We start from the raw sequence: 13,438 nt of genomic DNA on the forward strand, positions 1-13,438 counted from the left end.
TAGTTGCTGTATTTTTAAGTAGGTCATTATCATTCAGAACACAAAATTTATATTAGGGATCTTTCTTCGATTTGAATAATGTAAGAAACAAAATAGTTGTGTTTTTCACAACCATCTGTGGTTTACTTATTCATCTCTCCCTCCACCTCAATGCCCACCATTGGCATCTCTAGTTTTCCACTTGACAACATCATATAGTTACACTTTTTAGCATAGAGACTTGGTGTGATTTGTTTACAGGTTGGATTATTTTTCTGTTAAGAATATCTATTCGAATGGTCTCTATGTCATTTCATCACCTGATAACTCATTCTGTTTTTAAAAGAGTTTTTAAAAGTTTATGTATGTAAGTGCTTGCCTGGATATATCTGTGTGTATTATGTGAGTGCTTCATGACCATGGAAACCAGAAGAGAGCATCAAATTTCCATGGCACTGGAGTTACACGTTTTTGTGAGCTGATGTGAGGATACTGGTATTTGAAACTGGGTCCACTGAAAGATCATAAAATGCCCTTAATTGCTAAGCCATCTCTCTATCCATTGCATATCTTCATTCTCACCAGCAATGAAAAACAGCTTCTCTTACTTTATATCCTCCCCAGCATTTGGTGGCGCTAAGTTCTGGATGTTGATCATTCTACCAGGACAGTGGTGGAATCTCCTTTGAATGTGCATTTCCCAGATGATGCATTATGTGGAGAATATGCTTATTGGCCAGTTCTATATTGTGTTAGATGACGTATCAAAGTGTTTTGCCCTGCTCTTAAAACCAGGTGCTTCTGGGCTGGTGAGATGGCTCAGAGGTTAAGAGCACTGACTGTTCTTCCAGAGGTCATGAGTTCAAATCCCAGCAACCATATGGTGGGTCACAACCATCCATAATGAGATCTGATGCCCTGTTATGGGGTATCTGAAGACAGCTACAGTGTACTTATATATAATAAATAAAAACCTTTAAAAAAACAGGTGCTTGCTTCTTACTGTTTATTGTTTCTGAGATATTTATATATTTTAAATAACGGTTCTTATGCTTTCTACAGATGTATCCTCCAAGTCTATTTCACTCTTCATTCTCTTGACAATGTCTCTTTCAAAGCAGAGACATTGGAATTTAACAAAGTCCATCTTATCAATTGTTGGGTGCTTTGGGACTTTGATGTTTATGTTCAATGTCATGGCATACACAAGGCCATCTGAGTTTTATCTTACATGATATTCTAGCACCCTAGAATTTTTAAACTTTTTGTTTTATGTTTTATTTTTAAACTTTTTGTTTAACGTTTATGCATCCATTTTAGTTCATCTTTGAAAAGAGTAAGGCCTGTGGCTGGGTTTGTTTTCTTGAACATGCGGCTTTTCTAATCTTTCGACTTGATCTTTTGAAACTCTCTGTCTTTGCCATGTTATGTTACCTTAGCTTCTTTGGCAAAGACCATGTGTAACTCTGACTCTCTTTTCCTTCTCATTGATCTTTGGTCTTTCTTCACTCTTACCATGCCATCTTGATTGCTGTAACTTTGTTGTAAATCTGAAGAGGAAAGAAAATAATCATGGGAGGTAGAGGGTGGAAGGCACTTGGGAGGAAGAGAGGAGAGGGAAAGGAAAAAGGGGGACAGGATCAGGTATGGGAGGAGACGGGGAGATGTACAGAAGGTCAGGAAATTGGAGAGAAGTATGTAGCAAAAGGGATGGGGAACTGAGGGTAGCCACCAGAAAGTTCCAGATGCCAGGAAAGCAAAGAGGCTCCCAGGACCCAACTGGGATGACATTAGCTGAAATACCCAAAAATGGGGAGAGACAATTTGTGTAGACCATTTCCAGAGGTTAGGCAAGGTCCCCTGTTGAGGGAAGAGGGCACCTACCCATCTCACAATTTTAACTCAGAACTTCTCCTGTCTAAAAGAAATATGAGGACAAAGAGTGGAACAGAGACTGAAGGAAAGGCTATACAGAGACTGCCCCACATGGGTATTCATCCCATATACAGACACCAAACCCAGATACTAATGCTGATGCCAAAACATGCTTGCTGACAGGAGCCTGGAATAGCTGTTTCCTGAGAGGCTCTGCCAGATCCTGACAAATAAGATGCGAATGCTTGCAGCCACCTATTGGACTGAGCACAGGGACCCCAATGGATGAGCTAGAGAAAGGACTGAAGGAGCTGAAGGTGTTTACCACTTAATAAGAACAATAACAATAACAATCAAACAGTCCCGCTCCCCGCCCCCTAGCTCCCAGGGACTAAACTACCAACCAAAGAGTACACATGGAGGGACCCATGGCTCCAGCTGCATATATAGCAGAGGATGGCCTTATCTGGCATTAATGGGAGGGGAGGCCCCTAGTCCTGTGAAGGCTAGTGAAGGGGAATGCCAGCATGGTGAGGTGGGAGTGGATGGGTGGGTGGGGGAGCACACTCATAAAATCAGGGGGAGGGGGAATAGGATAGTGAGTTTTCAGAGAAGAAACCAGGAAAGGGGATAACATTTGAAATGTAAATAAAGAAAATATCCAATAAAAAATAAAATGTGAAAGCTGTGAAAACAGCAAAAATAACCTTAAAAAAAAAAAAAGAATATCTAATGGGTCAGAATATTCTTTTCCTTGACAAATGGTCTATGTGGGATTGAACATAACTGATATTCTGCTGTAATTAGTAACCTCTATATATGAAATAATATAAATTTGATTGGGCTTTTGGTTTCATCATTGCCACCACTGATTTTCTGTCTTTCTAACACATCACATGTGCCTTTAAAAGATTTATCCATGAGTCATGTGAGTTATTAAGAATAATGAGATAATCATAAATCTTCCCCCTCCTCTTATGACATCATCATCATTCAACAAATTTAAGCATATGAAATCAAATGAATCGTTACTGTTATTATTTTGAAGACACCTGTCTTTTTATGTTTGACAATTTTGTTCTTCCCAAGAAAGAGCAAAGTATAATTTTTCTGTGAATGCTCTGTATGTTTTTCACAGTTTTTTGCCAACATTATTTTTGATCTTTTAAAATAACTTAACAATTCATACAGAGCTCGTTTAATGATAAAAAGGTCCCTTTGGTTTGGGAAAGTTCTTTTCCTCCTTCACTTTTACAGGATAATTATTCAGGGTACAAAGTTAAAAGTATTTTTTCCTCTTAGGAATGTTTGCTTTTTCTTTTCCTGAAGACATTAATTATGTCATAACATATCCTTTGTAACTGTATAGTCTTTGAGATGTTTTGGATCTATGTCTCACCATTTTTGTTATTTACATCAGGTTATTTTTCTTTTTATATCTCTTCTTTTAGGATTTGAAAAATCTCTTTGATTTCTATAGTTTGTGACTTACATGCCTGAGTGCAGGGTCTTCACCACTGATGTGATTTAGGGGACTCTGACCTTTGAGTAGGTGTACTTTTTTATGAAAATGATTTAGTGATTCCTCATATGCTTTACTTTTTCTTTTTCTGGTATCATATTACACACATACACACATACATGTGTATGTAGTACACATATCCATACCTTTTATACTGAGTCACATTCTTGGATTTGTTTTGTTCTGTTTTATTTATCTTTTCAGTCTTTCCCACTCTTTACTCTCTTTATTTTTTATCTTGGGAGTTTCAGCTGCTCGGTATCAGTCTTAGAGAGAGTTATTCCTCAGAGGCGTTCTCTTGCTCATTAATCCATCTAAAGGAGGTTTTTATTTGTATTGTGTTGTTATCATTAGCTCCATTTTTAAAATGTCAATCTCCCCATTTGTATTGTACTTTCATTTCAGCAGATATTTCATTCTACCCGGAGGTGAGGTTCTGAGTGTGAATCACTGTGTGTAATGTAATCGTGTTGGCATGTAAGAGGAGAGTGTCTTTATGATCAGACCTCATAAGTTTCAGGGATTCTACGATCTTGGATTGTGCACTTTCTAGGTGTTTTACAGCACACACCCCTTACACACACACACACACACACACACACACACACACACACACACGAGGGCTGGTTAGTTTGGGTTTGTATTGAGATACTATCTTTTTTTCCTAGGGCTGTGAGACTAAGATAAAAACCCTTGCAAGTTGGACTCTGATTTAATGGTTTCTTCTAGGAAAAGATTTTTTTTGAAGCCACAGTGCACTGATGTACTTATAAATGATCCCTTATCCCCTCTCACTGAAAGAAGCACAAAGACACATTTCTCCAGTATTTATGTGAGAACCTGGTCAGCTCTTGGCTATAAAATTTACAAAGCCATGAAGGCTCCTGTGACTCACTGGATCCTCCCTGTGGTTTTCCCTTTCTGACTTTTGTTTACTTTGAAAATCTATTATATCCTTGGTGTTGCTTATCTTGGCAAAGGCAATAATTCAAAAATAATGTAAGAAATTTACCAAATTTTGAAGAGTGAATGCCCAGAGAGGGAAAATGAATGAATGTGTATCTATATATTAGGAATGATGGTGTGCAGTCTACGTCTGTCCTCACTCTGCAATGGTAAGGCTGGGAGATGCCCCACTCCTGATCTTGTGGAGGGTAACAGCATGATGCAATAGATGGTACACGGACATGGAATTTAGAATCATGAGCTAGCATGCTAGAATGACTATGTCTTAGATAATCCTGAATATTGGAGCTTGATCAAGTTGTTTGTCCTGAGGTGTTATTCCCTCACTCTTTCATCTTGCCTGTTGTATAAAGTAAGATAATAACATATATTTAAATGTCATATACTATTTGATCAGCAACTATATGCATTGTAGCACATCATTGAAACTGGTCTGTTACATGGGATAGTGAAAAACAGGGAACAATTTATGAACCCAGGGGAACCTCAGTGTGTAGTATGTCTGCCCAGTGGCTTTAATTTAACTTCTTAGTATAGGTGATTAATGCAAAAACATTTTTAATTTTTTTTTAACTAGGGAAACAGATACAGCTATACTTGGTGCAGTAGAAAAGTTGCTCACAGTGTACAACCAGCATCCCAATTTGAAACACATGATTAGTTGCAGAAACAGGCCTCAGACTCAGGACTCCTAAATCAATGCAGTGCAGGTCATCACTCAACATGGGAATGTTGCATTACTGGGAATGTTTTTTTCCCTTGGTGTTACTGAACAGTCATTTTTCTTTAAAAATCATGAGATATTCACAGAAAAGAATGAGAAAATCATTGGGGAAAAGGTTTATTTTTTTCCCTGAGAAAGTGAGAGGTCAGTTTGTATTTGTTGAATTGTTTTCTGTTAATGTACATTTGCTTTATCATTTTTACTGAGAATCCACTGTACTGTACGTAATGAGGCCAGTGATTGGATGGGTCTCAACATAGAAATTTTCTTGGCAGCCAAAGGGACACTGAAGTTGCAAATATAGTATGTCTCTACAGTGGCATTTTTTTTTTGAGTGCTGATTCTAAAATATGAAGTACCTAATAATAGCCTATGTGTATTTGATTTAAAGTAACACATGAGTGGAAAAAGAGATTGACAATTTTAGTTATCATTTCCCTGATAATTATATGTTAGCTTGAATTATAGAGTCTTTGTCTGAAGCCAGGAAACTAATGTTTAACCTGTGAACATCTTGGAGTTAGGCGCTGAAATATCTCTCCCATATATAGATGTTATGACATATTAGGAGATTATTTTAAGGTGCATTTTGGCAATTTAGTTTTAATTTTTTAATTGATTACTAGAAGTATTTTTCTGGCTAAAAATTTCCATCCACAAGCTACGGAATGGAATATAATACAATTACCCAAGTCAGAAAGGTCTTACCAGTTAATATTGGTTCCCAAAGAACAAAGCTAATAATGCCTGAGAGGAAGAAGTATAAAAATATTTTTAGAATATGAAAACCTATATAGAAATACAAGCATAGTCTTCTTTGTTTGAGTCTTTTCATCAAAACACTTAACTTTCCTTGAGTTTTGTTAACTGTCAGATCCAAGTACTAACAGTAGTAGCTACAATTGATCAGTAAAATTAGTAACTACAATTGACCGTTGCCATGAGCTTCACCTAAAGAATACTCAAGAATCATGTAAAACATGACAAGGCATTTGGGAACATCAGGTGTTGTTATACATGGATGACATTTACATGTAAGAATAAAAGTCTAACATGATTTTATAAGTCATGTAGCTGTCTACAAAAACAGTTACTTCCTGCATTTGAAAGAGACATATTTTCAGTATTTTTGTATTATCGCCATGATAGAAACACATCAGTGGAGAAGGAGGCCACATGACCCCACAGTTTATCAAATGATCACCACATTTGGCTGACAAAGAATGTCTTTGGATGTATTGTCAAGTGGGGTAACCTTCAGGGCTTCCTTTGCTTGACAAATCACTCTTTAAAATGAACTACTTCTGATTTTAATTATTTATTTCTAGCATTTGCCATGTTTTCTCAATTCATTATTTTACTTAATCATCAAGAGAACTTTATTTATTTGATAACCAGAAATTCCATTTTATAGAAGATACCTAGGCTGGTAACCTCAGAAGGTACTTTGTGTATGTGTGTGTATGTGTGTGTGTATACTACATGAAGTAGAAAAGTTCACTCAGGTCATTAAATTAAATAAAATTACTGACACAAATGGACTGATTCTCTGTCTCTATAGCCAACCCTTATCTTGATGCTATTAATATCAGGGGTAAAAGGCATATACAACATCACCACTACCTTTAAAGAAATTGTATTCCATCTGAAAAGGCAAGGTGGACATATATAAAATGATTAGTGTGGGTGTATAATGTACACATCAATAGAAAATAATAAGCATTCCTGAGATCCAGCTGTTGACTTACATACCTACAAACCTATCAGCAAGGGACATGAAATTTTATCAAGCTCCCCATAAGTCCTTTTCAGAAGCTATTTTTTTTCCTTTAAGACTTGAAGACTAAAACACAGGATAAATTTCATTTGTCACCTTCAGGAAGTACATTCTTTTGATAATATGAGTTTAACAGCCAGGAAATTGCAGAAGAAGGGAAGGCAGTGTAAGCATATACATACTAGTAAAGTTGGGCATCCTAGAGAGTGATGGATGCAAGCCTGAAAGCCACGCAGTGTCACCTTTGCAGATGGCCCTAAGCTGGCCTTGAAGGAGCAGCATAGTTGAGGCTGAAATAAAACACATCAAGGTGTAAAGGTTAATCCTTACAAGAGGCTGTGTTCTCTGTGGATTGATTCTGTCAAAGTAGAGCATTCATTTTGGCAGATGTTGGAAGAAAAGTTTAAAGTGGAAAGATGAAATTGACTTCTTAGGCTGTCAAATATCTCTGCTTTTTATTTTGTCATAAAATTTATATTTAAGATAGCATGATATGAGATAAAGTTAGGCAGAGCATGTGATGATTCAACAGAAACATTTCCACTGGTACTCTCTGTCTGCTTCTCTTTCCCTCTCTTTCCCCATCTCTTCTCCTGCCTCCCTCTCTCTCTTCCTCACTCCCTCTCTTTCTCCAACCTCTCTCTCTCTCTGTCTCTCTCTCGTGTGTGTTTTTGCTGTATTTGTGCACACATGCTAAATCATTTTTAACTAAACTTCCACATCAATCCATGGTTAATAACACAGCTATAAATACTATTTTGCTTTATTTCCTTCTTGCCTTTGTGAATATTTAAGTTTTGTTAACATAGTTCTCAGCATGGTATTCCCACAATTATATATTCTGCCTTTTCATTTCATATGATAAGCACTTTTCACACATTGCTGTATAATACACGGAAGGTTCTAAGCGAGGCAAGCATAACGATTGCATTGTTTGTTCAATTTGGCAGTGGTAGGCTTGATCAAGGTGCACATTTTAAACTGTGGGTATTGTATGATGTGCAGCATTCCTGTGACTTGCTGTGTAGACTGCTGGTGTAGCCTGTATCCAGAGATTTCCCTGCCGTTCACTAGCTAGCCCATTAGTCAAGTGGAAATCTTATAACTAAATAGTTTCTTGGAGCTTTTATTATTTCTTGCCAGGCTCGGTTGGATAATTTGTGACCTGTCATATGTGAAGGACTCTTCATTGTAAGGAGTGCAACCCAAAGCCTAGGCAGTGCAGGAAGTATTGTTCTAAGAGGCCACATTGCAAGCTGGCCCTGCAGCTCGGACAAAGCAAAGCTGAGAAGTCAATCTGCTGCCTGCTGGGTTTGTGGGTCTCTGAATGGTCAATTTGCTGGGATTAACAGAGGTCTGGCTTAATAAATGTGTCTGCATGCCTAATAGATTTGAGTAAATGAACCTTAAAATACTTGATTTAATTTAGCATTGGGCATTCTGTATCAGTGGCCAATGAAAAACTCAAGGATCCTGTTGACTGCTCCAGCTTTCTGGGGAAGGTGAACTCAGCCATGGTGCCATAACTGCTGATGAAAAACAAAAGCAATTTGGAAAACAGAATTAGCTCCTGCTATTTGTCTAGCATAGATGCCCGTCTATGGCCTGCCACCCAGAGACCAAGCATCCACATTCATCAGAGTTTGTTTGCTGTGGCTCTGTGCCCTGACTGGCTGGCATGAGGCTTGTGCTTGTCCACCTCTGATGGTGTGTTCCCTTTGTCCTTCAGCCCTGTACCCTCTCTTGGCTCTGGAACTTGGGGAAGCAGCCAGATGGAGACGAGATAAGATCAGGAGAAAGTAAGCTCCTCTCAGAGGACATGATGCTATTGACAAAAATGCTATAACCAGCTAAGCCTTGGGATATAAAAACTCTTGTGGGCAGGGGAGAAGGCCACATGTCCCTCTTAGGACTGAGAAAGGTTTTCTGAAGAGAAAACAAGAAGAGGAAAAAAGGGCTTGATGCTGAGCAATGGAGGAACTAAGAGGCAGCAGACTGGACAGAAGGACAGTTTAAGACAGTCACCATCCAAGGGAATAATTCAGAGTCTGGAAAAATAAAAACATTCTTATTATCCCTTCTGAAAAATTTTCACCTAGTATTTTATTATTAAAAAAAATCAGATATGTAGTAAAATGGTCAGAATATTCATAATAATATTTATTATGGAAATGTCCCACGTCTATCTTGGCAAGTCTATTTATCCATTACTCTTGATTTTTAAATTTTTATTTTAAAGTAAATTAAGACTTACATGCTTTTTTCTAAATCATTAAGCTTGCAAATCATTGACTATAGTTCACTGTTTCTTGAAAGTTTTACTCCTTGGATAATAATATAAAATGTATCAACAATCAAATATATGAATCTGTGGTGTATATTTACAATCTGATAAGCAGTCTCTTGGGTAGCCCTCCTGTGATGATACCATATTACTATCGTTCTGCAAGTTTCCTGTATGTTTTCAGCCAGTCTCCATGCCAGACTCTTTCCCATCATAGATTAGATTTACCTGCCATAGAAAATCATAAAAGTGTAAGCACACAATAAAATTGCCCTCTTTCACCTCTCATGGTTTAGACATCACAATTTGTATTTTTATATGTAACTATGTATATACATGAATTAGTATTCTTTTCTATCCATTATATGAAAATACTGTGCTTGATTTTTATTTTCTTATTGGTAAATTTCCAGAGTGTCTACGTTTTAAGCTGATGTAAATAGCTGCTTTGAATTTCTTTAAATGTACATGAATGTTTTCCCTTAACTAAATTCCAGGTAGTACAGTTGCTGATCATAAAGTGTGAAATGGCACAGTCACTTTGGAAAAGTTTCTTACAATTTCTACAAAGCTAAACCTTTCTCAAAATGGTTGCAGTGATTTTATATTTCTACCAAAATAGCACAGGACTTCCAGTTTGCTTTGCATTTTCAACATTATTTGGCATTATCATTTTAAAGCAGCTTTTAACCATCACAATATTAAATTTGATGTGTCATTTTGTTTCCAAAGATCTGGCATCATCTCTGAATGATACTAATACAGTTAGAATTATTTGCTGCTCTTTCAGAGGATTCGGGTTTAATTCCCAGCACTCACGTGGTAACACTCAACCATTTGTAACTCCAGTCTAGGTTATTTGATACCCTCTTTTGGACTCTGAAGGCACTACACACCTATTTTGCACAGACATATATGCAAGAAAAACATGTAAAAAATAAGTACAATATTAAAAAAATAAGATTCTAAATAGATGTGGTATCATAGTATGTATGATTGAGACACTTCTACTTTATCTTTTTTTCAACTCCAAATACACATATGTGTGCATTATATAGTGATATGTATGACAAATAATCATTCATATATGTATATATGTACATACACACATATACATATACGTATACACACACACACATATATTTATATATATCTCCACCTTTCTTTTTATTTGATAAACATTGAAGATAAGATATCAGAAGCTCAGAAGCTCAGAAGCTTAGGGCAGTATTTCTAACTCTGTCCAACTACCAGCAGCCTGATCATCAAGGAAGGCTATAGAATTTGAAACAGAAGAAATCAAATTAGTTCTTCAGAAGCCCTGCCAAATCTGGTGAGCAGAAAAGGATTTCAGTCTTACAGAAGAAACACTGTCTAAAAACTGCATCTTCAAGTCTTTGCATCTCTCTGTGTGGATATATCCAGTCTGTCATGGATATGCACTGTGAGAGCTGGCACATACTTACCCCACCCCAGAGGGCACATCTCTGCATACTTCAACAAGCTACCTTATTATTCTGCATTTTATTGTTTCTGTGTGCAGAGAGGAGAGGCAGTCTGCTCATCTCTGCTTGAGTCATATCTTTCTTATATTCCTTAGTTCAGCCTCCAGCTTCTATACCTTACCTTCCACATTAGAGAATGTGGGCTTCAAGAAACCTACTGAAAATCAACTCTTCCATCTTGGGATCTGACTTCTCTTCTATAAGCACCTACTTGTATTATGTTTCTCATTTTATCCTTCATAAGTTCATATACTTTGCTAAGTCAGGAGGAAGAAAAAAAGAAAATGAACCACAATCTGTTATATACGCATGTTTGAATATTCTCAAACTAAGAAGAATGACAAAAATGTTTTGCAAGTGAAAACAGATGTAATTCAACAAAAATACATGTTAAGGCCATTGTATTGCTTAATGTGTGTTTCTGTTGTAAGAATGACACTGTGCTTAAATCAGGTGACACTAAAGTAACAGGTTACTTCTTTTAAAATCTCTGTAGCCCAATGGAGTATAGGACAGAAGAGACACTGGATACTGAAGTGATTCCTTGTTCCAAGGGCTATTGGGTACAGGATTTAAAAGCTGGTGTGATTTTGCCCAGGAGAAAGAACAAAGTGACATGACAACTCAACAGTGTTGCTCATTTTTTCAGGATTAAAATTTTATGAACTTTAAACTGATGTTCTTACTAGTTCTCAGAGAAATAACCACAGTTTGGGGAAATAAATCAAATTGTTGGTTCTTTTTTTCCTTTTTAAGTGAAGAGCCCTTGGGTGCTGTCATGCTATGCATATGCATGACATTCTGAGATTTACAAGAATGAGAGGCAGTCTGGTACCCAGGGAAGACTGAAGGGATGTCACTGTTTTCTTTCTTGCAGCCCCTAATCACCTTGGACAGCAGCATCTCTTTCACGTTCCTTGCAGAGGGAACCAACACCATCACTGTCCAGGTAGCTGCTGGGAATGCCCTCATCCAAGACACAAAAGAGATTGCAGTACATGGTACGCTATGAACACGGTCATGTAATATTCTCTTCTGCTCATGCAGTTTCCTCTTCCTATCCTGGTGCCAAACATAAACTGCTTTAGGATTCTTCTGGTTAATAGAGAGATGATTGACATCTGCAAATGTAGAGTTCATTGGATAGAGAAGTTAAATCGAAAAATAAGCAGTTCACTGGTAGACATCTATTGTTTCTTGTAGGGGTACAAATCTCGTGGTGCATCTAGATTAACATATGCTTGGGGTACTTGTTAGACAAGGAAAGCTAAAGTGGAAGAATGAGCTCAGTGTAATGACCTGCTAAGTTGTCTACAATATGTATGAAGCATTTACTGTGTGACATGGAACAAGCGATCTATCTACAAAGTGAGAGGAGTATGCTCCCTATCCTGTTGAACTCATATCTTGGGTAATGAGATGACCTGTACAGAGCAAATGTGGTTTTCCTGTTTTGATTGTTGGAAATTCCAGCACCATTGTCTGCGAAGGCTTTATAATGAACCTCAAATCATAAGCTTATGTAGCTATATCCACATGATATATGTCAGGGAAGTTAAGCAAAAATGCCTAGGAGAATAAAGCATAGTGAAAGGAGAGGCAGAAAGGGGGCTCCTATAGAGGGATATGGGAGGGACATGCTCATCTATGAAAAAGTCATTATGAAGCTTAATACCATGCACAGTGAATGTTCAGCAATAAAAATAAATATAAGCTTAAGTGAAGGTAGAGAAGGTGAGGAGCAGGGTTGTCACTTGTTCTGAAACCTGAAAAGTAGGTCTTTTATGATTACATGTATCTTAAAATGAAATTGATGGTTTTATGCTCTCATCCCTCCAGACCTCCCATAAGTTCCCAGACAGCCACTGTCATTGTAATTGTCTAGAAAGTTACACAGGTATATGTAAGTGTTTGATGAAGGCAATTTCTACAGTATTGTCCTGGTGACTTTTTCCCTACTTCTCTGCCAATTGGTCACTGAAGGCCCTTATAGGACCTGAAATAAATATTTTTATTAGAGTGTAAATGTTACACTGAAACTGGTGCACATAAGAAATGCTGATTTTGCCAAATGAGCACCAAGAGGTCAACTTGTCTACTCATCGACCACATCAAGAAATGAAGCATTACCTTACATCCCTAGAGAAAAGGTTTAACCTACTTTTCTCTTTTTTGAGGCTTTTCATAACATAATCAACAATGGAACTGAAGGACAGAGAGGTGGAAAGCTTCCATTCTAACTAAGCCATGGTTGTTATGCTTCAGGTTTGAGATAGCTTTGAGATAGCCACAGAAGAAAGTTCAGATCTTCTTCTGGGGTTTATGCTTGTCTTCCATTTCAGCCAATATTCTTTACGGGAGTTAGCAAGTTGAGGAAGAGCACAAATCTACTGGTGGGAAATTTTCCTTCTTTTCAAAAGCCTATGGGAGACTAAAAATAAGGAAAGGTATAAGAAGCCTGTGAAGAGAATTGATTCCTGATGTACATACATGGCTATGGGCCCAGGGCCCATCAAACCCTCTCTCATCCCAGTCCCAAACCCTCTTTCATCCCAGTCCACTGGCTTCCCCTGACATTCTGTCTCCTTGCAGAATACTTCCAGTCACAGCTCTTATCATTCTCTCCAAATCTGGATTACCACAATCCTGATATCCCTGAGTGGAGACAAGACATTGGCAACGTCATCAAGCGAGCACTGATTAAAGTAAGTTGGCTGTACTTTGGGTTGCTTACTTTTGAGTTAAGCAAAGAAGATGGCAGTGCCAAGAATTGAAATTGCTATTCTACAGACAAGTAAGGATTATT

General features: G+C 37.5%; 1 protein-coding gene across 1 annotated transcript in view; it reads left to right on the forward strand.

Annotated features, from left to right (window-relative positions):
• The window catches only part of Sorcs3 (sortilin related VPS10 domain containing receptor 3), a 588,549-nt gene that overhangs the window by 559,034 nt on the left and 16,077 nt on the right, over nucleotides 1-13,438 (forward strand). Inside the window, exons 21-22 of the mRNA XM_076924035.1 lie at nucleotides 11,510-11,633; nucleotides 13,225-13,337. Of these exons, the coding sequence (XP_076780150.1) occupies nucleotides 11,510-11,633; nucleotides 13,225-13,337 (237 nt within the window). The remainder of the gene's footprint in view (nucleotides 1-11,509; nucleotides 11,634-13,224; nucleotides 13,338-13,438) is intronic.

This window comes from Arvicanthis niloticus, chromosome 1 (assembly GCF_011762505.2).
Source record: "Arvicanthis niloticus isolate mArvNil1 chromosome 1, mArvNil1.pat.X, whole genome shotgun sequence".
NCBI lineage: Eukaryota > Metazoa > Chordata > Mammalia > Rodentia > Muridae > Arvicanthis > Arvicanthis niloticus.